Source organism: Jaculus jaculus, chromosome 6, assembly GCF_020740685.1.
Source record: "Jaculus jaculus isolate mJacJac1 chromosome 6, mJacJac1.mat.Y.cur, whole genome shotgun sequence".
Classification (NCBI taxonomy): domain Eukaryota; kingdom Metazoa; phylum Chordata; class Mammalia; order Rodentia; family Dipodidae; genus Jaculus; species Jaculus jaculus.
In genome coordinates, this window is record NC_059107.1 from 65,727,476 (window position 1) to 65,754,140 (window position 26,665).

The 26,665-nt window shown below is 42.3% G+C and overlaps 1 protein-coding gene and 1 pseudogene across 7 annotated transcripts in view; both read left to right on the forward strand.

Annotated features, from left to right (window-relative positions):
• C6H2orf42 (chromosome 6 C2orf42 homolog) overlaps positions 1-22,270 on the forward strand; it is a 51,176-nt gene extending 28,906 nt beyond the window's left edge. For 3 of the 7 annotated variants that reach the window (XM_045153420.1, XM_045153421.1, XM_045153419.1), the window contains exons 7-10: positions 1,529-1,636; positions 7,576-7,676; positions 10,767-10,929; positions 21,646-22,270. In XM_045153420.1, the coding sequence (XP_045009355.1) occupies positions 1,529-1,636; positions 7,576-7,676; positions 10,767-10,929; positions 21,646-21,857 (584 nt within the window). In that variant the 3' untranslated portion in view covers positions 21,858-22,270. Of the gene's footprint in view, positions 1-1,528; positions 1,637-7,575; positions 7,677-10,766; positions 10,930-11,546; positions 11,751-14,237; positions 14,393-21,645 lie in introns of all 7 variants that reach the window. The other 4 variants (XR_006637797.1, XR_006637796.1, XM_004668317.2 and 1 more) reach the window with 4 other exon arrangements.
• Positions 22,271-22,342: 72 nt separating this feature from the next.
• LOC101611152 lies at positions 22,343-24,964 on the forward strand (annotated as a pseudogene).
• Positions 24,965-26,665: the final 1,701 nt, after the last annotated feature.

A 26,665-nucleotide genomic window follows, 5' to 3' on the forward strand; every position in this document is an offset into this window, starting at 1 on the left:
AAGAATCTTTCTCAGGGTCTAGGGTCATGGCTCATGCCTGTAATACCAGCTCTTAGAAGGCAGAGGGAGAAGGGCCACAACAAGTTCAAGGCCAGCCTGGTCTGTACAGTGAGTTTTTGGCCAGCCTGAGCTAGGGAATGAGAACCTGTCTCCAAAAAAAAAAAAAAAAAGTTGTGGGCTAGAGAGATGGCTTAGTGTTTAAGGAGCTTGCCTGCAAAGTCTAAGGACCCAGGTTTGATTCCCCAGAACCCACATAAGCCAGATGTACATGGTAGCACATGTATCTGGAGTTTGTATGCAGTGGCTGGATACCCTGGTGTACCCATTGTCTCTCTCTCTCTTTTTTTTTTTTTCACAATTTTTATTAACATTTCCCATGATTATAAAAAATATCCCATGGTAATACCCTCCCTTCTCCCCCCCTGCACTTTCCCCTTTGAAATTTTATTCTCCATCATATTGCCTCCCCGTCTCAATCATTGTAGTTACATATATACAATACCAACCTATTAAGTACCCTCCTCCCTTTCTTCTCTCTTAATAAATAAAAATAAAATATATATATTTTAAAAAAGTTCCTAGGTGGTGCACCCCTTTGTTCCCAGCCCTTGAGAGGCAGAGGTCAGAGGATCACTGAGTTCTAGGCCAGCTCTGTCCCTCTGCTAGGACTAGCCCCTTGGACAGAATTTAAAGGACAATTCTGAATTCATGTTTGTCCCTCCTTAGAACTCTCTGTTGGCTTTATGTTCATCAAAATTTCTTCTTAAAGAAAATTTAAGGTTAAATTTAAGATTTAAGTGCTATTTAAGTACTTTATCTTCTTAGAAGTCATATTCAGATCAGGGTCCTACTCTTGCTGTCCTTAGCACTCATAGTCCCTGCCGTCCAGGCGAGAGCAGCCTGTCCCTTTGCTTAGGCATGAATGCAGGTCACATGCCTGGGGAGAAGGCAGGAGAGAATCTAGTGGACTAGCCTGTCAGTCACTCTTCAACTCCACCTCAGTTTTCTCATCTCATTTCCTGTAAGCTTTGAGTCTGCTGTAATGGTGTTGACAAAACTGGGGATTGAAGAAGTCATGCTCTGGAAGAGAAGCATCTGTGATTACGTTGTGATTACCAGGCTGGGCAGTGCTTCGTTCACAAAGACCCTTCAGACTACTTTTGCCTCTGAACAAAGAAACCTTGGGTGGGCTGGAAAGATGGTTTAGCAGTTAAGGTACTTGCCTGCAAAGCCTAAGGATTCATGTTTACTTCCCCAAGACCCATATAAGCCAGATGCACAAAGGGGCACATACGTCTGGAGTTTGTTTGCAGTGGCTGGAGGCCCTGGCACAACTATTCTGTCTCTCCCTACCTATTTCTCTCAAATAAGTAAATAAAAGTAATTTTTTTTTTAAAAGAAACCTTGGATGTTTGTAATGATGACTGCTCTTTCATTCCTTTTATTTCTTGGGACACATCAGAAAGCCCACCAAGTTAGTTTTTGTTTTTTATTATTTTTTTACATGACCTTCTTTTTTTCCCTGTAGGCAAACCAGAGCCACTGGTGTTCCACATTCCTCAGTCCTTTTTTGATGCCCTGCAGCAGAGAATATCCATAGGAAGTGCAAAAAAACGGCTTCCCAACTCCACCACAGGTGCGGGATTTTCCCCTGGGAAGAGAAATAGGTATTTTGACCTTAGAGAATTATGTCTGGAGAAAATCTGTGGAGAGAGCCAGGCATGGTGGCACATGTCTTTAATCACAGCATTCAGGAGGATCACTGTGAGTTTGAGGCCACTATGAGACTACATAGTGAATTCCAGGTCAGCCTGAGCTAGAGCAAGAGCCTATCTAAAAATTAAAAAAATAATTTAAAAAATATAAAAAATGAGTTAAGTCTTCTGGCACATGATTGGAACAGGGAAGCTTTGATAATTAGTGCTTGGAAAAGTGGCCACCACCTTTGAAGGCCTCTGCTCATTCTAGTAGGAGTGAATGTAAAATATTGGTAAAAAGAACACACAGCAATGCAGGTGTATGCCATGAAGTCTGTGTTTCTGCTTTGAACCAATTCCACAAAAATCTTGTAGGACTCAATTGTTAGCTAAGCCAGCCGGCTTCTTGGGAGTTTAATTCTAGTACACATCAAAAACTGAAGTGAAGCCACTGTGGTGGTGCGCAGCTTTAATCCCAGCACTCAGGAGACAGAGATAGGAGGATCAAGATGAGTTTGAGGCCAGCCTGAGACTATTTCAGGCCAGCTTGGGCTAGAGTAAGCTCCTACCTCAAAAAAAAAAAAAAGACAAAACCAAACAAACAAAAAACCCTGAAGTGAAGCTGGGCATGGTGGCACATGCCTTTAATTCCAGCACTTGGGAGGCAGAGGTAGGAGGATTGCTGTGAGTTTGAGGCCACCCTGAGACTACATAGTGAATTCCAGGTCAGCCTGGGCTAGAGTGAAACCCTACCTCAAAAAACCAAAAAAACAAAACAAAACAAAACACTGAGCCACAGTAGGAGGATTGGTATGAGTTTGAGGCCAGTATACAGAGTTCCAGATCAGCCTGTGCTGGAGAGATGGTTTAGCAGTTAAGGTGCTTGTCTGTGAAGCCAAAGGACCCAGGTTCAATTCCCCAGGAACCACGTAAGCCAGATGCACATGGTAGTGCATGCATCTTGTCTGGAGTTCATTTACAGTGGTTAGAGGCCCTAGCTTGCCCATTCTCTTTCTCTTTTTCTATCTCAAAAAAACAAACAAACAAACAAACAAAAAAACCCTGCTGGGTGTGGTGACACATGCCTTTAATCCCAGCACTTAGGTGGCAGAGGTAGGAAAATCTCCATGAGTTAAAAGTCACCCTGATTCTACATAGTGAATTCCAGGTCAGCCTGGGCTAGAGTGAAACCCTACTTGGAAAAATCAAAAATGAAGTGACATCAACGAGTATGTGATCCACATACAAATGTAGCTGGGACCTTATTCTCAAAGCAACACCTTCACTGATGGTTACCATGTGGAAGCAGGTTGACAGAATGTGATTCCTAACCTGTTACCTCTGAGGACAGTTGAGTCAGCTTGACAGAAATCCAGTGAGACATTTCCCAAAAATTTTACTCTGGAGGAAACATTTCCTGTACACATTTAGGGGGACTGGGGTGATAGCTGAGTGGGTAAAATCCTTGCATTGCAAGCATGAAGACCTGGGTTTGATCTCCAATAATAACACAGGGCATAAGGATGCATACCTATAATCCCAGCGTGGAGAAGCAGAGACAAGAAGATTCCTGGAGCTTACTGACCCAGCCAGTCTAGCCTAATTGACAAGCTCCAGGCCAGTGAGAGATCTTGTCTCAAAAAGGTGGCTGGACATGGCAGCACACACTTATAATCCCAGCACTGGGGAGGCCAAGGTAGGAGGATCTCCATGAGTTCGAGGCCACCCTGAGACTACATAGTGAATTTCAGGTCTGCTTGGGCCAAAGAGAAACCATACCTTGAAAAACCAAGAATAAATAAATAAATAAATAAATAAGGGCAAACCACCAAACCAACAAATAAAAAAAGTTGATGGCATAAATGAGGATAACACCCAAAGCTGTCCTCTGGCCTCCACATACAGATACACATACATATGAACATGTTCATACATACTACACACAAGGTAAAAGGCTAGTGCACATTTATAACTACTTAATTGTCTTGGAAAAAGAGGCTTCTGTGCACTCTGGAAGCTGAGGTTGAAGCCTGCCTTGAGCTACAAAATCAGTTCCAGGTCAGCCTGGAGCAGAGTGAGACCTCCACTTTGAAGAAAAACAAAGAGACTCTTCTATCAATAAGATTGACCAGAACAGAAGGTGTTCAAAAATTTTATATATGAAAAAATAGCAAAACCTTTAACAACCTTTTCTTTATGATTCCCCCCCCCCCTTTTTTTTTTTTGTTTTTTGAGGTAGGGATTCAGGCTGACCTGGAATTCACTTTGTAGTCTCAGGGTGGCCTCAAATTCGTGGCGATCCTCCTACCTCTCTGCCTTCCAATTACTGGGACAAAAGGTGTGCACCATCATGCCCAGCCCCCAAGTTTTATTTTTAAGTATTTTACTTTTCATTATTTGAGAGAGGCAGAGAAAGAGAAAAAGAAGTCATTCCAGGCCTCCAGCTGCTGCAAATGAACGCCAAACATATGTGCCACCTTGTGCATCTGGCTTATATGGGTCCTGGGGAATTGAAACTGGGTCCTTTGGCTTTTAAGGGAAGCGCCTTAACTGCCTAGCCATCCCTCCAGTCCTGATTCCCAAGTTTTGAAAAAGGAAGATTTTATTTTTAGAGTAATTTTTTTTGGGGGGGTGGTTTCAAGGTAGGGTTTTACTCTACCCTAGGCTGACCTGTAAATCACTATGTAGTCTCAGGGTGGCCTCAAACCCAAAGTGATCCTCCTACATATGCCTCCTGAGTGCTGAGATTAAAGCACTTGGGAAGCAGAGATAGGAGGATTTCTATCAAGGCCACCCTGAAACTGCATAGTAAATTCTAGGTTAGTCTGGGCTAGAGCAAGACCCTACCTCAAAAAACAAAAACAAAACAAAATATGTAGAGTAATTTTTATGCTGTGTAGTATTTGTTTTGTTTTTCAAGGTAGGGTTTCACTCTAGTCCAAGCTGACCTGGAATTCACTATGTAGTCTCAGGGTGGCCTCGAACTCACTGTGATCCTCCTGCCTCTGCCTCCTGAGCGCTGGGATTAGCAGCATGTGCCACCATGCCCAGCTTTTTTTCAATTAAAAAATATTTATTGGGGAGGTAATATGATGGAGGATGGAATTTCAAAGGGGAAAGTGGGGGGGGGTTACCATGGGATTTTTTAAAAAAAATTTTTAAATTTTTAAATTTTTATTAACATTTTCCATGATTATAAAAAAATATACTATGGGATTTTTTTTATAATCATGGAAAATGCTAATAAAAATAAAAAAATAAAAACAATTTATTTATTACAGGGAGAGAGAAAGAGAATATAGGTACACCAGGGCCTGCAAATGAACTCCAGATGCATGTACCACCATGTGCACCTGGCTTATATGGATTCTGGGGAATCAAACCTAGGTTCTTAGGCTTCATAGGCAAGCACGTTAGCCTTTAAGCCATCTCTCCAGCCTTATTTCTTTGTTTTATGTAGCTTCTGGACAGCTCCAGGCACTTGGAAATAAAGAAAAAGACAAGAATTGAATCACTCAGTGGTAAATAGCCAAGAATATAACTACAATTTTTTTTTTTTTTCAAGGTTGGGTCTCACTCTAGCCCAGGCTGACCTGGAATTCACTCTGTATTCTCAGGGTGGCCTTGAATTCTTGGCGATCCTCCTACCTCTGACTCCTGAGTGCTAGGATTAAAGGCGTGCGCCACCAGGCCTGGTTTTTAACTACAATTTTCATTGTTATTTGGCTTAACAGTGAGATTTACCTCTGTTTTTGAATAGCATAAATTGTGAATCAATGTATTTTGAACCCTAAAAACTTTTGTCGTTATAAGCTAACATGCAGGCAGTGGATTACCATTCATATTAGAAATGTAAAACTGAACCAGCTGTGGTTGTACACACCTTTAATCCCAGCACTTGGTACTTGGGAGGCAGAGGTAGGAGGATCATTGTGAGTTTGATATACATACATACATATATATATATTTTTTTGAAGCCAGGTGTGGTGGTGCATGCCTTTAACCCTAGCACTCAGGAGGCAGAGGTAGGTGGGTCACTGTGAGTTTGAGGCTACTCTGAGACTACATAGTGATTTCTAGGTCAGCCTGGGTTAGAAAGTGAGATTCTACCTCGAAAAATCAAAACATTAAACATATTTGTTTGTTTATTTATTTGAGACACAGAAAGATGCAGATAGAGAATGGATGTGCCAGGGCCACCAGCTACTGCAAATGAGTTGTAGATGCATGTGCCACCTTGTGCATCTGGCTTACATGGGTCATAGGGAATCAAACTGGGATTCTTAGGCTTTGCAATCAAGCATCTTAACTGCTAAGCCATCTCTCCAGCCCAGATAAAAATATTTTCTTAAAAAAGAGATCTTAGCCAGGTGTTGTGGTATATGCTTTAATAACAGCACTTGGGAGGCAGAGTTAGGTGGATTGCTATGAGTTCAAGGCTACCCTGATACTACATAGTGAATTCCAGGTCAGTCTGGGCTAGAAAGCAAGACCTTACCTTGAAAAGCCAAAATAAAATTTTAAGAAAAGATCTTAAACTGTATGTAATTATTTAAAAAGACTGATTTGACTTTTTTTTTTTTTTGAGGTAGGGTTTCACTCTAGCCCAGGCTGACCTGAAATTCACTATATAGTTTCAGGGTGTCCTTGAATTCACAGTGATTCTCCTACCCCTGCTTCCTGAGTGCTGAGTGCTGGGATTAAAGGCATGCATCACTGTTCTTGGTTTTGATTTGATATTTTATATCTGAAGTTGACGAAGTTTTTTTTTTTTTTTTTTTTTTTCGAGGTAGGGTGTCACTGTAGCTCAGGCTGACCTGGAGTTCACTATGTACTCACAGGGTGGCCTGGAACTCATGGCGATCCTCCTCCCACTGCATATGCCACCAAGCCTGGCTCCCCCCCACCCCCATGGAGTTCTGTGCATGGAGCTTTATCAAACATAGAAACAGTATCATGGGGCTGGAGAGATGGCTTAGTGGTTAAAGCACTTGCCTGTGAAGCTTAAGAACCCAGGTTCGACTCCCCAGAACGCACATAAGCCATACACACAAAGTGAAGTGTTTGATTACAGTGGCTAGAGTCCCTGGCATGCCAATTCTCTTCCCCGACCCCCCTCTCTCTCTCAAATAAACAAAAATTTTAGAAATCCAAAGAAACAGTATCATCTTCAAGTTCTGGGTTCATCCTGGTACTGCAAAAAAAAAAAAAAAAAAAAAAGAAAAGAAAAAAAGAAAGAAAGAAACACAAAAACTCCATTTAAACAAGTTTCCAGGATAGCAAAAATAGGTACTACCTGGAAGCTTCCACCAGTTCATATAGGAAATCCAGATTATTGGCTTGTCACATATTTATCAAAACCTATTAAAGCATTTCTTCCTTTTTTTTCCCCTCTGGGGTAGGGTCTCATTCTAGCCCAGGCTGACCTGGCATTCACTGTGTAGTTTCAGACTTCAAACTCACGGCAGTCCTCCTACCTTTGTCTCCTGAGTTCTGGGGTTAAAGGCCACCATGCCCAGTTTAGTTTTTTTTTTTTTTTTTTCCTTGAGGTAGGGTTTTGTTGTAGCCAGGCTGACCTGGAATTTACTATATAGTCAGGGTGGTCTTGAACTCACAGTGATCCTCCAACCTCTGCCTCCCCAGTGCTGGGATTAAAGGCATGTGCCACCACGCCCAGCCAGATTTTTTTTTTAAAAAAGAATGAGATTCTGCAAAGAAAGAATAACATTGTATTTCAGACATAGAAACTGAATGACAAATACAACCATGACCACAGTGAGAGTATACCTTGAAAAACCAAAACAAAAGTATGACTAACAAATGCAAGAGGAGAGTTACTGTTTGGTATTCTAACTTTTTCCCCTTTTTACACTAAAAGCCTTTGTTCGAAAAGATGCCCTGCCACTGGGAACCTTTTCCAAGTATACCTGGCATATCACTAATATTCTGCAAGTTAAACAACTTTTAGATACTCCAGAGGTAAGTGATTATTTCTACAATAGGGGAAGGGCAGAGGAGAGTTAATGGGGAATAAATGCACCAGTTCCTTGAGGCCAGATACCAACAAGAGTTTCTTTCTTTCTTTCTTTTCCCTGAGGTAGGGTCTCACTTTAGTGTAGGCTGACCTAAAACTCACTTTGTAGTCCCAGCAATAATCCTACTTCTGCCTCCCAAGTGCAGGGATTATTTTTTTTTTCATGCTAAGGGAGTATTCAGAAGTAGTCTATGTATTTCTTTTTTTATTTTAATTTTAATTAATTATTTGACAGAGAAAGAGGGAGAGAGAGAGAGAGAGAGAGAGAGAGAATGGGTGTGCCAGGGCCTCTAGCCACTGCAAACAAACTTCAGACCGTGCGCCTCCTTGTGCATTTGGCTAATGTGTGTCCTGGTGAATCGAACCTGGGTCCTTTGTCTTTGCAGGCAAATGCCTTAATGGCTAAGCCATCCCTCCAGCTTGATTCTTCTTGTTTTTTTGTTTGTTTTTGTTTTGTTTTTCGAGGTAGGGTCTCACTCTAGCCCAGGCTAACCTGGAATTCACTATGTAGTCTCAGGGTGGCCTTGAACTCACGGCGATCCTCCTACCTCTGTGTCCAGAGTGCTGAGATTAAAGGTGGCACCACCACGCCTGGCTGGTTCTTCTTGTTTTTAACATGAAAGATTATTTCAATAATTTTTTTTCCAGAGGGTGTGGGGAGGGCCTCGAGATAGGGTCTCACTCTAGCCCAGGCTGACTTGGAATTCACTATGTAATCTCAGGCTGGCATCCAACTCATAGTGATCCTCCTACCTCAGCTTCCCAAGTGCTGGGATTAAAGATGTGTGCCATCATGCTTGGCCCTGCTTTAAAAAAAAAAATCAAGCAAATCCCACAAAATTCAAAAAATATTGGGCTAAGGAGGTGGCCCAGCAGTTAAAGGTGCTCACCTACAAAGCCTGGTGGCCCAGGTTTAATTAAATGTAATGCCAGATGCACAAAAGTAGTGGGCTTATGCATCTGGAGTTCATTTGCAATGGCTAGAGGCCCTGGTGTGCCCATTCTGTATCTGCCTCTTACTCTCTGAAATAGATCAATAAAAATAAAATATTAAAAAATTTCAGTAAACCTCAACACTGAGAAGGCAGAGGTAGGAGGACTACTGTGAGTTCCCATCCAGCCTGACTTAGAGTGAGAACTTACCTCAAAAAAAAAAGAAAGAAATTCAGTTGCAGTATTTTCTTTCCTGCCTTATAATTAGGAAGCAGAGCTTTTCTTGTAGATTCAGTAATGAGTCCATGGTAGCTACTAAGAGTCTTAGTTCTTACTGGCTGGCAGCTAGAAAGTATAAATAATTTTAGATGACATAGTATTTGTGAACTTACTGGGTTCAGTGTAATTAAATCTTTCTCCTCAAACTGTAATTTGATTCTCATTAGAGAGATGGCCTGTGCATTTTCTCCTTCGCCAAGGGCACAGCGAATGTTTCAAAGTAGTCTGTTCAAGCTGAGCCTTGTGGTGCACGCCTTTCATCTCAGCACTGGGGAGGCAGAGGTAGGATTGCTGTGAGTTCAAGGCCACTGTGAGACTACATAGTGAATTCCAGGTCTACCTGGGCTGGAGCAAGACCCTACTTCAAAAAACAAGAAAAACAACAAAAAACAAAAAAAACCCAAAAAACTGGTGTGATGGCGCATTCCTTTAATCCCAGCACTCGGGAGGCAGAGATAGGAGGATCACTGTGAGTTCGAGGCTACCCTGAGACTACATAGAGCATTCAAGGTCAGCCTGAGCTAGAATGAAACCCTACCTCAAACAAATAAACAAACAAAAAAAAAACACAAAAAAAGTCTGGTCAGGCACATCCTGAAAATTTGAGAAATTTTCCCTTCCTAAATTTAATAATGGAATATATGCTATTTGATATGTTAAGCTTAATCTGAGCATGGTGGTGCATGCCTTTGATCCCAGCATTCAGGAAGCAGGTGGCAGATAGGAGGATCACTGTGAGTTCGAGGCTAGACTGCACAGTGAGTTCCAGGTCATTTTGGGCTAGAGTGAGACCCTACCTTGAAAAACCCAAAAAACAAACAAGGGCTGGAGAGATGGCTCAGCTGTTAAAGGCACTTGCTTGCAAGGTCAGATGGCCCGGGGTTCAATTCCCTAGTATCCATGTAAAGCCAGAGGCATGGATCTGGAGTTCGTTTGCAGTGGGAGGAGGCCCTGGTGTGCCCATTTTTATTCTCTCTCTCCCTGCAAATAAATAAATAAGTAAAATATAAAACAAACATAAAGACTAGCTTACTGACAGAGCATTGTTACATTCAGAGAAAGAGTAAGTTTTGGATGGCTATGGATCTGACATGTGAGTCCTATGAAAGGCTTGTAGTAGAACTATAGACATCTGGGGAATGTTAAATGCTTCTTCTGCCTAGAGCAGGAAGCTCTTAGAGAGGCACCAAAGGCCAGGGCAAGCGAGGAGCCAGAGCCCGGTTGGCTGGGCTCCTGTCCCTGGGTTTCCTTCATCTACTCTAACCCACCCGCCCTCCAGCTGGCCCTGGTTCACTGTGTTTTGCTTAGAGAGGTCACTGAGTTGGTCAGAGTCACCCTTCTCTTGGGTGGAAAGACCCTTCCTGTTTGGTTCAAGTTCTGCCTGGCGGCTCAGTCTGAGCAGCCAGCCCTGAAGCACCAGCTGTGAGGCGAGCTGCAGGAGGAGAATGCTGCCAGCAGGGGGCGTGGAAGGACTACAGCTGACTGGGAGTGTGGCGCTCTCAGGTTTAGTAGATAGGGGTCTTGCCTGGGGTGCAAACGAAGGAAAGCCACGAATGATGTCAGGGTTAAAAGGCAGATATGCTGACTGTATTTACTTGAAAACACAAAGTTTTAATTGAGTGTACTTAAGGAAAAGGAGGTAAACCACCCCCACCAAACAAAAGGTGCTGGGGTGTGGTGGCACACTCTTTTTATTCCAGAGTTCGAGGCCAGTCAGGGACCACAGAGTGAAATTCTAGGTCAGCCTGGGCTAGAGTGAGACCCTACCTCTTGAAAGAAGAAAGAAGTGAAAGACATAATATTTTTCTTGTCTTGGTGTCCAGATGCCCTTGGAAATTACCCGCAGCTTCATCCAGAACCGGGATGGGACTTATGAGCTATTTAAATGCCCTAAAGTAGAAGTAGAGAGCATAGCAGAAACCTACGGTCGTGTTGAAAAGCAGCCAGTGCTGAGACCCTTGGAACTGAAAACTTTCCTCAAAGTTGGTGAGTGAATTTCAGAAGCACTGCTTTCTTTGAGGTTGTCACTCAGGTACTCAGGACACGGGTTTTGGATCTCTGTCTTTGTAAATTTTAATTTATTTTATTGACAACTCTCATAATGATAGACAATAAATCATGGTAATTCCCCCCATACTTTTCCCTTTGAAACTCCACTCTCCATCATATCCCTTCTCCCTATAAAGCAGTCTCTCTTTTATTTTGATGTCATGATATTTTCCTCCTACTATGATGGTCTTGTGTAGGTAGTGTCAGGCACTGTGAGGTCATGGATATCCAGGCCATTTTGTGTCTGGAGGGAGCATATTGTAAGGAGTCCTAACCTTCCTTTGGCTCTTACATTCTTTCTGCCACATCTTCCACAATGGACCCTGAGCCTTGGAAGGTGGATTTCTGTCTTAATCAAGGAAGACACATTTGTTCATGTTGTAAGGCAGCCTAGATAAAGGGTTTCATCTTGCTGAGCTACTGCTTTCACAACACAGTGACAGAGATAGTACCTGTGCACTGTAGAGAAGTCCTGGGTTTCCTTGAGACAGAAGCCACCAGCAGCCCTGCCCAGGACCACAGCTCAGTGAAGATTCTGGGGTATGTCTTTTCAGATTCTTCTTTGCATCAGAAGTTCCCAAAACATACGATTTTGCCTCAGCTGCTTTTTTCCACTTAATAATACATCTTAAGCTGCTGTCCATGCTTCAGGCAAGTGTCTTTACCCACTGAGCCATCTCTCCAGTCCTTGCTGTGCACGTGTTCAGTGTTCTAGCCAGAGCCAACAATGTGGTGAATCCCAGCACTTGGAAGCTGAGGTAGGATGATTGCTTATGGTTCATGGCCAGCCTGGCCATATAGAAAGACCCTGTTGGAAAAATAATAAATAAGCCAGGCATGGTGGCACACATCTCTGATCCCAGAACTCACGAGGCAGAGGTAGGAGGATCCCCATGAGTTCAGACCCTACCTCGGAAAACCAAAGAAAGAAAAAGAAATGAATAATATATATACACATACACACACACACACCTTTTTGTAGACATGATGATATACACTTATAATTCCAGAATTTTGGAAGCCGAGTAAGGAGAATCACTGTTAAGTGTGAGACCAGCCTGAATGACAGAAAGAACCTGTCTCAAAAACACAAAACACAAAAAGATGGTGCACACTTAGCACTCAGAAGGCAGAGGTAGGAGGATAGCCATGAATTTGAGGCCACCCTGAGACTACATAGTGAATTCCAGGTCAACCTGGGCTAGAGTGAGACCCTACCTGGAAAAATAAACAAACAAAAAAACCAAAAAAAAGTTTTTTTCAAGGCAAGGTGTCACTCCAGCTCAGCTGACCTGTAACTCATTCTGTAGTATCAGGCTGGCCTCAGACTCAAGGCGATTCTCAAACTGGTCTGCCTTACCAGTGCTGGGATTAAATGCGTGCACCACTATGCCCAGCTCTTATTTTTAAGTATATCATTCTCACCATTAAGAACATTTGCATTGTTCTGAAAGCGTAACTACCATTGATTTACGAAATTTATCTTCCTCAACTATGATTGTCCCAGTGAGCATAACACTGTATTTGCCCCCAGCAGCCTTAAACCATCAGCGTGCCAATGTCTGAGTTTGATAGCTCCACCTCATGCAAGTGGGGTTCTTACACTTTTTTGGCTGGCTTATTTTCCTCACATCAGGTCTCTAAGGTTCATCTATGGTATATGGTTTGTGAAAATTTCCTTTTGTTTTGAAATTGAGAATGTAATAGTGAATTTTTTTAAATCCTTTTAAAAAAGAAAAAAAGGGGGGATGGAGAGATGGCTTAGTTGTTAAGGTACTTACCTGCAAAGCCAAAGTTCCCAGGTTTGATTCCCTAGACCCATGTAAGCCAGTTGCACAAAATGGTGCATGCGTCTGGAGCTTGTTTGTGGCAGTTGAAGGCCCTGGCATGCCTATTTTTTCTTTGTCTCTCTCTCTCAAATAAATAAAAAGAAAAAGAAAAAAAATTGCAAGCCAGCACCTTTAACCACTGAGTCATCTTCCTCATCCCTTTCTAGGTTTTTTTTTTTGTTGTTTTGTTTTAAATATTATTGTAAGATAAGGTCCCAGTAGCCAGAGCCAAGATCCCTATGTTATCAAAGATGACCTTGAACTTCTCAGCCTCCTATCTCTACCTCCCAAGTGCTGGATTACAGGCATGCACCACCAAACCCTGTTTTATGTGGTCTAGGAATGGAACCCAGGGCTTTGTGAATACTAGGCAAGCACTCTACCAACTGAGTTATATCCCCAGCCCATGTATGTATGTATGTATGCCTGCATGCCTGCATGCATGCATGTATGTATATGTATATGGATATATAGTTGTTGTTTTTTCCAAGGTGGGGTGCCCTTTTAGCTTAGGATGACCTGGAATTCACCATGCAGTCTCAGGCTGGCCTCAAATTCATAGGAAGCCTCCTACCTCTGCCTCCTAAGTGCTGAGATTAAAGACATGTGCTACTATTCCAAGATTAATTCTTTTTTTTTTTTTTTTCATTGCAGTATTTTGCTCTTACCCAGGCTGACCTGGAATTTACTATGTAGTCTCACAGTGGCCTTGAACTCATGGCGATCCTCCAACCTCTGCCTCCCAAGTGCTGGGATTAAAGGCATATGCCACCATACCCAGCTTTTTAAAAAATTATTTTATTTTTATTTATTTATTTATTTGAAAGAGAGAAAGAGTGGGTCAGTACCAGGGCCTTCAGCCACTGCAAATGAACTCCAGACCCATGTGCCACCTTGTGTATTTGGCTTATCTGGGTTCTGGGTAACCCAACCTGAGTCCTTAGGCTTCACAGGCAAGTGCCTAACTATTAAGCCATCTCTCCAGCCTGTGCCATTCAGCTTTAATCATGCTTTTCCATTGGTACATAGGTGGGGGGGATGTACGTCAGACTTTCAATAGGGCAGGGAATTGTACAGCTTGTTCTCTAGTTTGATCAAGTTCTGCCTGGACACAAATGATGGGGGAGCAGGGTTTCATTCTGCCTTCCCATTTGGCCTCCCTTTGAGAAGGACAGCCAGGGTAGTGATACAGGACTGGGTAGTTGTGCTTGCACTTCATCTTCATCAGCTCTACATTTTTTTTTTTTTTCTTTTCGAGGTAGGGTCTCATTCTAGCCCTGGCTGACCTGAAGTTACTCAGTAGTCCCAGGATGGCCTTGAACTCACAGTAATCCTCCTGCTTCTGCTTCCCAAGTGCTGGGATTGAAGGTGTGTGCTACCATACCTGGTCTCTATTTGTTTTCTGTTTATTTCCAGATGCTGTCAGTCATCTTGGTGGTCATCTTTGTGAGCATTCAACTCTTTCTGGAATTCACCATGTAGTCTCAGAGTGGCCTTGAACTCACAGCATCCTCCTACCTCTGTATCCCGAATGCTGGGATTAAAGGCATTCTCCACCACACCTGAAAGAGGTAGGAGTAGTGCCATGAGTTTGAGGCTACCCTGAGACCACATAGTGAAAAAGAGAGAGAGAGACTAAATGAGAGGGGAAGGGGAAATGGTAGAGAGTGGAGTTGCAAAGGGGAAAGTGAGGGGGAAGACATTATCATGGTTTATTGTCTGTAATTATGGAAGTTGTCAATAAATTTTTGTTTTTGTTTTTTTGTTTTTCGAGGTAGGGTCTTACTGTGCTCAGCTTGACCTGGAATTCACTATGTAGTCTCAGGGCAGCCTGGAACCATGGTTGTCCTACCTGTGCCTCCTGAAGGCTGGGATTAAAGGTGTGTGCCACCAAGCCAGGCTAAAAAAAATTTCTTTTTAGGGCTTGAGAGATTGCTCAGTGATTAAAGGCACTTACTTGCAAAGCCTGACAGCCTAGGTTCAATTTTCCATTACCCAATTAAAGCCAGATGCACAAAGTGGCACATGTGTTTGGAGTTTGTTCGCAGTAGCAAGAGACCCTGGCATGCCCATAGTCACTCACTGTATCTCTCCCTCTCTCTTTCTCTCAAGTAAATAGATTTTTTTTTTTTTTCTTTCCTAAGGTAGGATCTCACTCTAGCCCAGGCTAATCTGGAACTCACTATGGAGTTCCAAACTGGCCTTGAATTCACTGCTGTTCTCCTACCTCTGCCTCCCAAGTGCTGGGATTAAAGGCATGGTGTTAGTGGTTTTTTTTTTATATACTTATATGTTGTATATGACTTCCAATTAAAAAAATCCAATTACAGTACTTGAAAAATATTTAAAGCAAATGACATTAATTCAGTCTTAGAGTCCACTTGGATTCTTTTCTTTTTTAAGAAATTTTTGAGCCGGGCATGGTGGCATATGCCTTTAATCCCAGCACTAGGGAGGCAGAGGTAGGAGAATTGCTGTGAGTTGAAGGCCACCCTGAGACTCCATGGTGAATTCCAGGTCAGCCTGGGCTAGAGTGAGACCCTACCTCAAAAAACCAAAAAAATAAAAATAAAAATAAAATATATTTTTTTCTTTTTTTTTGCTAAGGGCTGGCAAGATGGCTTAGTGGTTAAGCGCTTGCCTGTGAAGTCTAAGGACCCCAGTTCAAGGCTCAATTCCCCAGAACCATGTTAGCCAGATGCACAAGGGGCACACACACGTGTCTGGAGTTCATTTGCAGTGGCTGGAGGCCCTGGCATGCCCATTCTCTCTCTCTATCTGCCTCTTTCTCTCTCTCTCTCTCTCTCTGTCACTCTCAAATAAATAAATAATGAACAAAAAATTTTTTAAAAAGTCTTTTTAGCTGGGTGTGGTGGTGCAAGCCTTTAATCCCAGCACTCAGTAGGAGGATTGCCATGAGTTGGAGGCCATCCTGAGACTATGTAGTGAATTCCAGGTCAGCCTGGGCTGGAGTGAGACCCTACCTTGAAAAACCAAAACAAATTTATTTATTTATTTGTGTGTGAGAAGGAAAGAGGCAGAGAGAGGGAGAGATTGGGCACACCAGGGCCTTCAGCCACTACGAATGAACTCCAGACATGTGCGCCACCTTGTGCATCTGGTTTATGTGGGTTCTGGGGAATTGAACCTGGGTTCTTTGGCTTTGCAGGCAAGCACCTGAACTACTAAGCCATCTGTCCAGCCCAGATTATTTTCTTATATTTATCAATTTTAGAAATTTTTTTAGTCAGGTGTGGTGGCATATGTCTCTAATCCCAGCACTTAGGAGGTAGAGGTAGGAGGATCACTGTAAATTTGAAGCCAGCCTGGAACTACAGTGAATTCCAGGTCAGCCTGGCTAGATGAGACCCTACCTCGAAAAACCAAAATAATAATAATAGGTTTTTTAAAAATTTTATTTATCAAAAAAAAATTTATTTATCTTATTTGAGATATACATATATGTATATGTGTGTGTGTATATATATATATATATATATATATATATATGTGCATATATATATATATAAATAGAGAGAGAGAGAGAGAGAAAGATAGAGAGAGAGAGAGAGCACGCAAGAGCGAGAGTGTGAGAATGGCACCCCAGGGCCTCTAGCCACTGCAAACAAACTCCAGATGTATGTGCCCCCTTATACATATGGCTTAAGTGGGTCTTGGAGAATTGAACAGATGTCCTTAGGCTTCACCTTAACCACTAAGCCATTTCTCCAGTCCAATAATAGTTTTTTGTTGTTGTTGTTATTTGTTTTGTTTTTCAAGGTAGGGTCTCACTTTAGCCAGGTTGATCTGGAATTCATATATAGTCTCATATATAGTCTTGAACTAACAGCAATCCTCCTATCTCTGCCTCCCAAGTGTTGGGATTAAAAGCATACACCCAGCATAATAGTATTCTTTTTTTCTCTTTTTTTGTTTTTCGAGGTAGGGTCTCACTCTAGCCCAGGCTGACCTGGCATTCACTATGTCATCTCAGGGTGGCCTTGAACTCACGGCAATCCTCTACCTCTGCCTTCCGAGTGCTGGGATTAAATGCATGTGCCACCATGCCCAGCTCATAATAGTTTTTTTTTTTTTTTTTTTTTTTGAGGTAGGGGCTCACTCTGGTTCAGGCTGACCTGGAATTAACTCTGTTGTCTCAGGGTGGCCTTGAACTCATGGCGATCCTCCTACCTCTGCCTCCCGAGTGCTGGGATGGAAGGCATGCGCCACCACGCCTGGATCTCATAATAGTATTTTTAAATTGTGTATGTGTGTGTATCTATGGTGCATGCACATGTCATGGCCCATGTACTTGCCTGGTGTGGCTGGAGTGGAAAATCAAGTGTCCCTCACCATCACTCTGTTGCCTGGTATTATATTGAGCTGGAGTCTCTATAGTTTTTCCAAAGCTTAGGGGACTGAAGATTGTTAGGTCTCCACTCCCCTGTGGGACTAGGGTTACAGTGCACCCAGCTGTTTTACTTGAGATCTGGAGATGTGAACTTAGCAGTTTCAGGCCCTCATGCTTGCACAGGAAGTGCACCTAACTGCTCAGTCTGCTCTTGTATGCCCCCATTGAACTACATCTCTAGTCCCTCAAAAGCTTTTTTTTTTTTAACTTCTGTTTTGTTTGTGTTTTTATTTTATTTTTATTTATTTGAGAGAGAAGGAAAGAGAGAGAGAGAGAATATGGGCACACCAGGGCCTCCAGCCACTGCCAATGAACTCCAGACGCATGAGTGCCGCCTTGTGCATCTGGCTAATGTGGGTCCTGGGGAATCGAACCAAGCTCCTTTAGCTTTTCATGCAAGCATCTTAACTGCTAAGCCATCTTTGCAGCCCTATTTTATTTCATTTTAAATGAGAAGTTTATTTAAACAACAAGACACTTGAAGGGTAAACTATCTAGGATTCATTTCTTAGAATAAATTTTCCCTACTTAGAGACAGATTGCCCTACATGTAACAGCTACATACAAAAAAGTTAGAAAATTATCCTTGGTTTTACAATAATGAATGAAAAACATTAAAATTCTCCAACCAAACAAGGTATGTAAGGATTTTTTTATGGCTTTTTTTTTTTTTTTTCCTTGAGGTAGGGTCTTGCTTTAGTCCAGGTTGACCTGGAATTCACTATGTAGTCTCAAAGTGACATCGAATTCATGGTGATCCTTCTACTTCTGCCTCCACACCCATCTATGTTTTTTTTTTTTTTTTTTTTTTTTTTTGTTGTTGTTAAAACAATGAGAGCAAAATAACTTACTGGGGATATAAAGATAAGAGCTAAATGAGCATGCCACTAATGGAGAAAGGGGATGTTTTCACAGAGCCAGTACTTTTCCACCATATCATCCCATGTGGTGTCAACCAGAACACTGACTATTTAGTTTAAAAAGAAAAGCACAACATGCTTGTGCACATACACCCATTAGTATATGTATAATAAAGTAATGGAGAATGGTATAATGAAAGAATAGAGACAACTATACTGTATACCGAATTGTGGTTTTCTAATTGAGAATGTATTCTTGGTCTATAGCAGAGTCCTGGAGTAAAGTAGCAGGTTCCCTTTTTAGCAGACACCTCCCGTCTGCTGCTGGAGCACATCAGTTGTATCTTCGTCTTTCATTTCCAACTATGCAGATGTATCTATTTCATTGATTGGCTGGCTGCCTGTCAAATTGGAATCTGATCTGCCTCATTGACAAACCCTGTCATTCACAGTAGACTTTCATTAATTTACTAAGTGGTGTATGCCTCTTAATCTTAAACTGCACCACAGAACTATCCTGTCCTGCAGCCTTCAACTTAATGTGATCATTGTTCTCAGTCTTAACTCCTTCTACTTCACAAAAGAGGTGCCAGGTTCACACCGAAGGAGCACACAAACAACACCAGGAACAGCAGGAGGAGGCAGCAGCGCTGGATGAGCTTGTTTTTATGTTTTTGAGCTGGATCTCTAAGCCTGTACTGGCTGTGAACTTCTGATCCTCCTGCCTCAACCTTCCAAGTAGTGCCCAATTAAGCTTTCTGTTTTTCAACCAACAGGCAGAAATAACTGAATCTGGCGTATTTCATTTCATATCTGCCATCCAATTGTCACTGTATCCTGCAGCATCAATGAGATCTAAGATTATTAAATAGCTACTTTTTAAATTTTATTTTTATTTATTTATTTGAGATAGAGAGAGAGGGAGAGAGAATGGGCATACGAGGGCCTCTAGCCATTGCAGAGGAGATGGATGCACCACCTGATTTCCTAAGAAATCAAACCTGGGTCCTTTGGCTTTTCAGGCAAGCACCTTAATTGCTAAGCCATCTCTCCAGCCCAAATAGGTACTTTTAAAATATTTTTATTGGGCTGGAGAGACAGCTTAGCGGTTAAGCGCTTGCCTGTGAAGCCTAAGGACCCCGGTTCGAGGCTCGGTTCCCCAGGTCCCACATTAGCCAGATGCACAAGGGGGCGCATGCGTCTGGAGTTCGTTTGCAGTGGCTGGAGGCCCTGGCGCGCCCATTCTCTCTCTCTCTCTCTCTGTGCCTCTCTCTCTCTCTCTCTCTCTTTCTCTCTCTCTGTCGCTCTCAAATAAATAAAAATTAAAAAAAACCATGAAAAAATATTTTTATTTATTTGAGAGAGATAAAGAGAAAGAGGCAAACAAAGAAAGTAAATATGGATATGTCAGGGTTTCCTGCTACCTTAAATGAACTCCAGATGTATGCACTGCTTTACATGGGTACTGGGGAATCGAACCATGGCTTTCAGCCTTTGCAAGCAAGCACCTTTAACTTCTGAATCATCTCTCCAGCCCTTTTTAAATTTAATTAATTAATTAATTAATTTGACTTTTTTGAGGTAGAGTCTTGCTCTAGCCCAGGCTTACCTGCAATTCGTTATATAGTCTCAGAGTGGCCTGGAACTCGTGGCAATTCTCCTACCTCTGCCTCCTGAGTGCTGTGATTAAAGTTGTGTGCCACCACATCTGGCTTTGTATTTTGTTTTGTTTCGAAGTAAGGTTTCACTCTAGTCCAGGCTGACCTGAAACTCACAGTGATCCTTGTACCTCAGCTTTCTGAGTGCCACACCTGGCTTAAACATCTACTCTTAAACTTTATAACTAGCCAGAAATATGTTTTATTTTATTTTTTCTTTTATTTATGTATTTATTTTTATTTTCCCAGGTAGGGTTTCAGTCTAGTCCAGGCTAAACTGGAATTCACTGTGTAGTCTCAGGGTGATTTTTTTTTTTCTTTTCAAAAAATTTTTTTTATTAACAAGTTCCATGATTATAAAAAATATCCCATGGTAATACCCTTCCTCCCCCCACTTTCCCCTTTGAAACTCCATTCTCCATTATATCCCCTCCCCCTCTCAGTAAGTCTCTCTTTTATTTTGATGTCATGATCATTTTTTCCTATTATAATGGTCTTGTGTAGGTAGTGTCAGGCACTGTGAGGTCATGGATATCCAGGCCAGTTTGTGTCTGGGGGGAGCACGTTGTAAGGAGACCTACCCTTCCTTTGGCTATTATATTCTTTCTGCCACCTCTCCTGTAATAGACCCTGAGCCTTGGAAGGTGTGATAGAGATATTTCAGTGCTGAGCACTCCTGTCACTTCTTCCCAGCACCATGATATCTTCTGAGTCATCCCAAGGTCACTGCTATCTGAAAAGAGGATATTCTCTACCAAAAATGAGAGTAACATTAATATAAGGGTATGAGGGCTGGAGAGATGGCTTAGCGGTTAAGCGCTCGCCTATGAAGCCTAAGGACCCCGGTTCGAGGCTCGGTTCCCCAGGTCCCACGTTAGCCAGATGCACAAGGGGACGCACGTGTCTGGAGTTCGTTTGCAGAGGATGGAAGCCCTGGCGCGCTCATTCTCTCTCTCTCCGTCTATCTGTCTTTCTCTCTATGTCTGTCGCTCTCAAATAAATAAATAAAAAATGAACCAAAAAAAAAATAAAAAAAAAGAGTATAACCATCTTAAAAAAATATATATATATAAGGGTATGAACATTAAGAGAAATGCTTACTGGGCAGTTTGATAAGCATAGTATATACATTTAGCCAGACACCAGCAGACGTTACACCCCTAGGGCTCATGACTACCCCTGTTTTAAGTTTTCAGTATCAGGGATGTATTCCCTCCCATGGAGCGGGCCTCCAGTCCAATTAGAGGGCAGTTGGTTTCCACCATGACAGACATGCCACTGTTGCACCCATTGGTTCATTTGGCCTGGCTGGTCAAATATAAGGCTTGCATTGTCCACTGTTGAGTATCTTCCTGGTGATTTCTCTTTCTCCCTTTGAACTGCATGCAGGATGGCTTCTTCCAGCTTTCTGTCAGCTGGTCCACATGGAGGAGGTTATCAGCTTAGTTCCAGCCGGATTTCTCAGTGACCTTGTAGCCCAAGTATGTGGAGTCTTTAGCAATAGGGTCTTCCCATCTATTCCTGGTCAGAAACCAAGGCAATGGTCTGTAATGTTTTGGGGGCATTAGGGACCTCCCTGGAAGGTATCCCATCTCAGGGTGATTCTTGAGTCACACCTGAACATGCAAACCCTAGTCAGTCTCCTGAGTTCCACAGATAGGGACACTGCTCCATCTCAGAAGGCTTCTTGCTGTTATGAATGCAGAAAGATTGTCTTGGACTAAACTGAATGAGATGTCTTATCAGGAAAAAAAAAACAAACAAACCAAAAAAACACTAAACCAACTAGAGAAGGAACACTTGCTAGAGTGTGGTGGGATATGCTCATTAGGACTTCTTGTTTTCCATTAGAGTGTGGTGAGACATACTCATTAGGACTTCTTGTTTTTCCTCTGGAGGTAACACTTCCCCAGATCAGAAGGAGCCAACACCTTTCATCATTGAGTGGATCCCAGATATCCTCCCTCAATCCAAGATTGGTGAGCTGCGGATCAAGTTCGAATATGGTCATCACCGGAATGGGCATTCATCTGACTACCAAGATAGTCAGCCACCCCTGGAGCAGCCCTTGGAACTGGCCCCCCTGGCCACTATCAGTTTCCCCTAAGGCAAAGTGACAGTTTGCTGCTGAGTTTGCACATCCTTATCCTTACCACTGTAAGTTCTGTTTAGGCACTAAGTGAGGACGCACTTTCTCACAACATTTGTGTGTGTTCTGGGGAAGAAACTCTTCCTATAAATAGCCTAGTGGATGCGGTTGTGTGCACTCTTTATTAGAAGTCAGGCAGTATTTCTGTCTGGAGTTTTAGATGGAACGACACCCAGATCACTTCCCTCCTCCATAGACTTAACTGAGGGGTGAGTTTTCTGTAATTCTCCTAGGAAGTTGGCAGCAGTGGACCTTAAGCTGGAAAGTGAATAATATCCTAGGTGAGGCAGAATGTAAAGCATCTTCCCAACAAGCTCCAGTCATGCTCTTTGTTATGTTCTCAATAAATCAGTGTCACTAGTTTTTCCAAATGCTATCAAATGCTGTCATGATTATGAAATTATAAACTTTTGAGGGGATTACCTGACAGTGAAATAGGAAAAATGTTAAAAGGTTGGTGATATTGCAAACCAGTTTGAAATTACTCACTTGATAATTATTTTCTTCTTTACTCTTCAAAACTTTAAACAAAGTTGGGTGTGGTGTCACACGCCTTTAATTTCAGCACTTGGGAGGCAGAGGTAGGAGGATTGCTGTGAGTTTGAGGCCATCCTGAGACTACATAGTGAATTCCAGGTCAGCATGTGCTATAGTAAGACCCTAACTCAAAACAAAACAAAAAGTTTAAAACAATTTAAACAATTGGGTTGGGTGTGAGCTCATATCTGAATCCCAACACTGGGATTACAGGAAGGCCACTTTGTGTTTGAGGCTAGTCTGGTAGCATGAGTTTCAGGCCACCCTACTTTATATAGGAAGACCTTGTATCAAACAACCTGACCACCTGATGGAGACAGTGAAAGAGAAGTGGAAACTTGTCTTCAAGGGAAGACACATTTCCTACATTTCTAGTGTATATTTCCATGTACATTCTCATATCATGCTTCATTCAAGTTTAGACAGTCTTTATAAAGTTAAATAAATGGCCTACGATTATGTATTTTCCTGGACACAGCATTAAAAATAATGTTTAATCCGGGCGTGGTGGCACACACCTTTAATCCTAGCACCTGGGAGGTGGAGGTAGGAAGATCACTGTGCGTCTGAGGCCAACCTAAGACTACATAGTGAATCCAGAGCAGACCCTACCTTGAAAAACCAAAAAAAGGACTGGAGAGATGGCTTTGAAGTTTAGGACCCACATAAACCAGATGTACAGCCCTAGCTCACCTATTCTCTCTCTCAAATAAAATAAAGTAAAAATAAATTTAAAAAAATAATAATGTTTAGTCTTACTTCTAAGTACATATTCTACTTATGGTATGTTGCTTTGATATGAATATTATTTGAATTAATGTGTCCTTGGATAGCTAGAAGCCAAGTTAAAAAAAAAACAAAAAAACTCCCATGAAGTAGACCTTAAGTTTTCTTTCAGTTACAAGTAGCAGAAAGCCCGACTTTCTTAGGCACAAATGTAGTGAATGTTCATACTATAAGACCTCAGCAGTGGGTGTGGTGTGGGTGGGCCTCAGGAACCCTGTGGCTGGGGCCTCTGTGACCTATCTTTGGTGTTTTTTTGTTTTTTTTTTTCCTTTTTGGTTTTGCAAGGTAGGGTCTTGCTCTCACCCAGGCTGACCTGGAACTCACTATGTAGTCTTAGGTTGGCCTTGAATTCATGGCGATCCTCCTGCCTTTGTCTCCCAAGTGCTGGGACTAAAGGCGTAAGCCATCGTGCCCAGCTAGGACCCATTTCTTCATTCCCACTCAGCCTGAACTAGCAGGAATGTTAATTTCTGAAGTATGGCTTTCACAAGATAACTTGTTTCACAATCGTCCTTTTTTTTTTTTTTTTTCTGTTTTTTTGAGATAGAATCTCACTCTAGCCCAGGCTGACTTGGAATTCACTATGTAATCTCAGGATCTGAGGGTGGTCTAGAACTCACAGTGATCCTCCTTCCTCTGCCTCCTGAGTGCTGGGATTAAAGACGTGCACCACCACGCCTGGCTTCACAATCTTTCTTAAACATTAACATGTACAGGAATAACTCACAGATCTTAGTTAAAATACATATTATGGGGCTAGAGGGATGACTTAGTGATTAACGTGCTTGCCTACAAAGCCAAAGGACCTGGGTTTGATTCCCCAGGACCCATGTAAGCCAGATGCACAAGATGGCGCACTTTTTTAGGTTCATTTACAATGGCGGGAGGCCCTGGCATGCCCCCCCCCCTGTCTTTCTCTCTCTCTGCATATTTCTGTCAAATAAATAAATACAGAATAAAATACATATTCTGGGCCCGCATGGTTCCTGCTCCCTGGCGGCCACTGCATCTCGTTCTACCTCCGCTGCGGCAGGGTGTCCACGGCCTGAGCCCATGATGGCATGAGTGGCATCTTGCCCAACATCATGAAGATCTGCTGTGCCGTTACTATGCCATCAACTCATAGAAGACAGAAAGCAGAGATGAACTATTACAGCCAACAGAATACCTTGTATCATCTGCTGAAGCTGCAGCCATGACCTTGTGCATTACAAACCCACTGCAGGTGACAAAAACTCGCCTTATGTTACGGTATGGTGGTGTTGCTGAGCTACCACAGCAACAGTATAAAGGCATGTTGAATACACTTGCGAAAATGTGTTAAGTATGAAGGTCTGTGTGGACTATGCAAGGGATTTGTTCCTGGGCTGTCTGGCACATCTCATGGTGCCCTTCAGTTTATGGCTTATGAGTTACCAAAGGTGCAGTACAACCAGCATATCAACAAATTGCCTGATTGGTGAGCACACTAGAATATATCTCTTTTGCAGCACTATCCAAAATATTTGCTGTAGCAGCAACATACCCATAGCAAGTTGCGAGAGCCGGTCTCCGGCATCAGCACGTGATTTACCATGTAACGGAGGCGATCTCAAAGACAAGGGGAAAGAGGGCATCAGTGGATTTTACAAAGCGACTGCCCCCAGTCTGGTTAGAGTGACTCCAGCCTCTGTATTACCTTTGTGGTATATGAAAACGTCTCACAGTTTTTACTCAACCCTAGAGAAAAGAAAGTAAGCTAAAAGAAGGTAAGACCAGTGTATCTGCCCAAGGCAGCAAGAAGTTCCTTTGTGTCTGAGACCCAAAACTCAGAAGACTACTGCACAGCAATGTGGTTCATAATCAGAATTTGTCTTTCATCATCAGAAGCCAAGGGACTGCTAAGTCATTGCAACATTTTCATTTGGGCTTCTTCATATATGAGAGCTTGGTTACCTCTGCCTATAATAGCTACTGTCAACGTTGTGTTAAAACAGAGCAAGTCAATAGATTTGATGCTTGTTCATATTCTGAATTTGTTTACCTGGATTGGCTTTAAAACTGACCTTTGTGCAATATGGAAGAAATGGCTTCTCACAAGAATGATCTTTTTCCAGAGGCCTTTCTATTATTTGAAATGCAATCCTGGACCCAGGTTTTTCCTTTGTTTGTTTTGGGTAGTGTAATTAGAATTTGTGAAATCTGAGGGACTTGGGAGATAAATAACACACTTACCACATAACTCTGAGTACCTAAGTTCAGATCCCCAGACTCCATATAAAAACTGGAAGCTGCCGGGCGTGGTGGCGCACGCCTTTAATCCCAGCACTTGGGAGGCAGAGGTAGGAGGATCGCCGAGAGTTCGAGGCCACCCTGAGAGTACAGAGTGAATTCCAGGTCAGCCTGAGCCAGAGTGAGACCCTAACTCGAAAAACCAAAAAAAAAAAAAAAAAAAAAAAAAAAACTGGAAGTTTTGGCAGGCTTCTGTGATCTCAGTGCACCTAGAGTGTGTGTGAGAAGAAAGGTAGAGATAGGAGAATTTCCTGAAATCTCATCAATGGAGCAGTGAACAATGACAGATCCTCCCTTGTGTGACGAGGAAGATAAGGACTGATCCAAGTTTGTCTTCTGACTCCCACACCCACCCACACATTACATACACAATAAATTAATTAATTAAAAGGTAGAATTTAGGGGCTCGGAAGATGACTCAGTGGTTAAAGGTACATCGTTGCAAAGCTTGCCTGCCTGGATTCAATTCCTCAGCACCCACAGGTACAGTTAAGTGATTCAATCAGTCTTAAAGATTTTTTTTTTTTCTCAGAATAGATCTCTGCTGTTTCATGAATGAGGATGTGTATACAGACCTGTGAAAGCCAACTTAGAATCCTGACTTTGAAGTAACTGTCCAAAGTGGAGTCAACACTAAGGAGTCACAAGAAATGAAAGGGAGGGAGTGGAAAGAAAGGAAAGCAGGTTTTCTGGAATTGTGGATCAACTCCCCCTCTTAGTACCTTTGGAGTTTTCAGCTGGGTGGACAATAAAGTTATTTTTTTAAACAAAAAATAAAAATTAAATACATACTCTGCTTGGCATGGTGGTGCATGTCTTTAATCCCAGCAATTGAGAGGCAGAGGTAGGAGGATCACTGTGAGTTCAAGGCTAGCATAAGACTACAAAGTAAATTCCAGGTCAGCCTAGGCTAGAGTGAGAGCCTACGTTTAAAAAAAAATAAAAAAAGCTAGGCATGGTGGCACACACCTTTAATCCCAGCTCTTGGGAGGCAGAGGTAGGAGGATTTCCCTGTGAGGCCACCCTGAGACTGCATAGTGAATTCCAGGTCAACCTGGGCCTAGAGTGAGACTCTACTTCAAACAAACAAAAACCCATATTCTGATTCAGAAATCAAAGGTCCAAGATTCTGCATTTAAAAAATTATTTATTTGCAAGCAGAGAGGGACAGA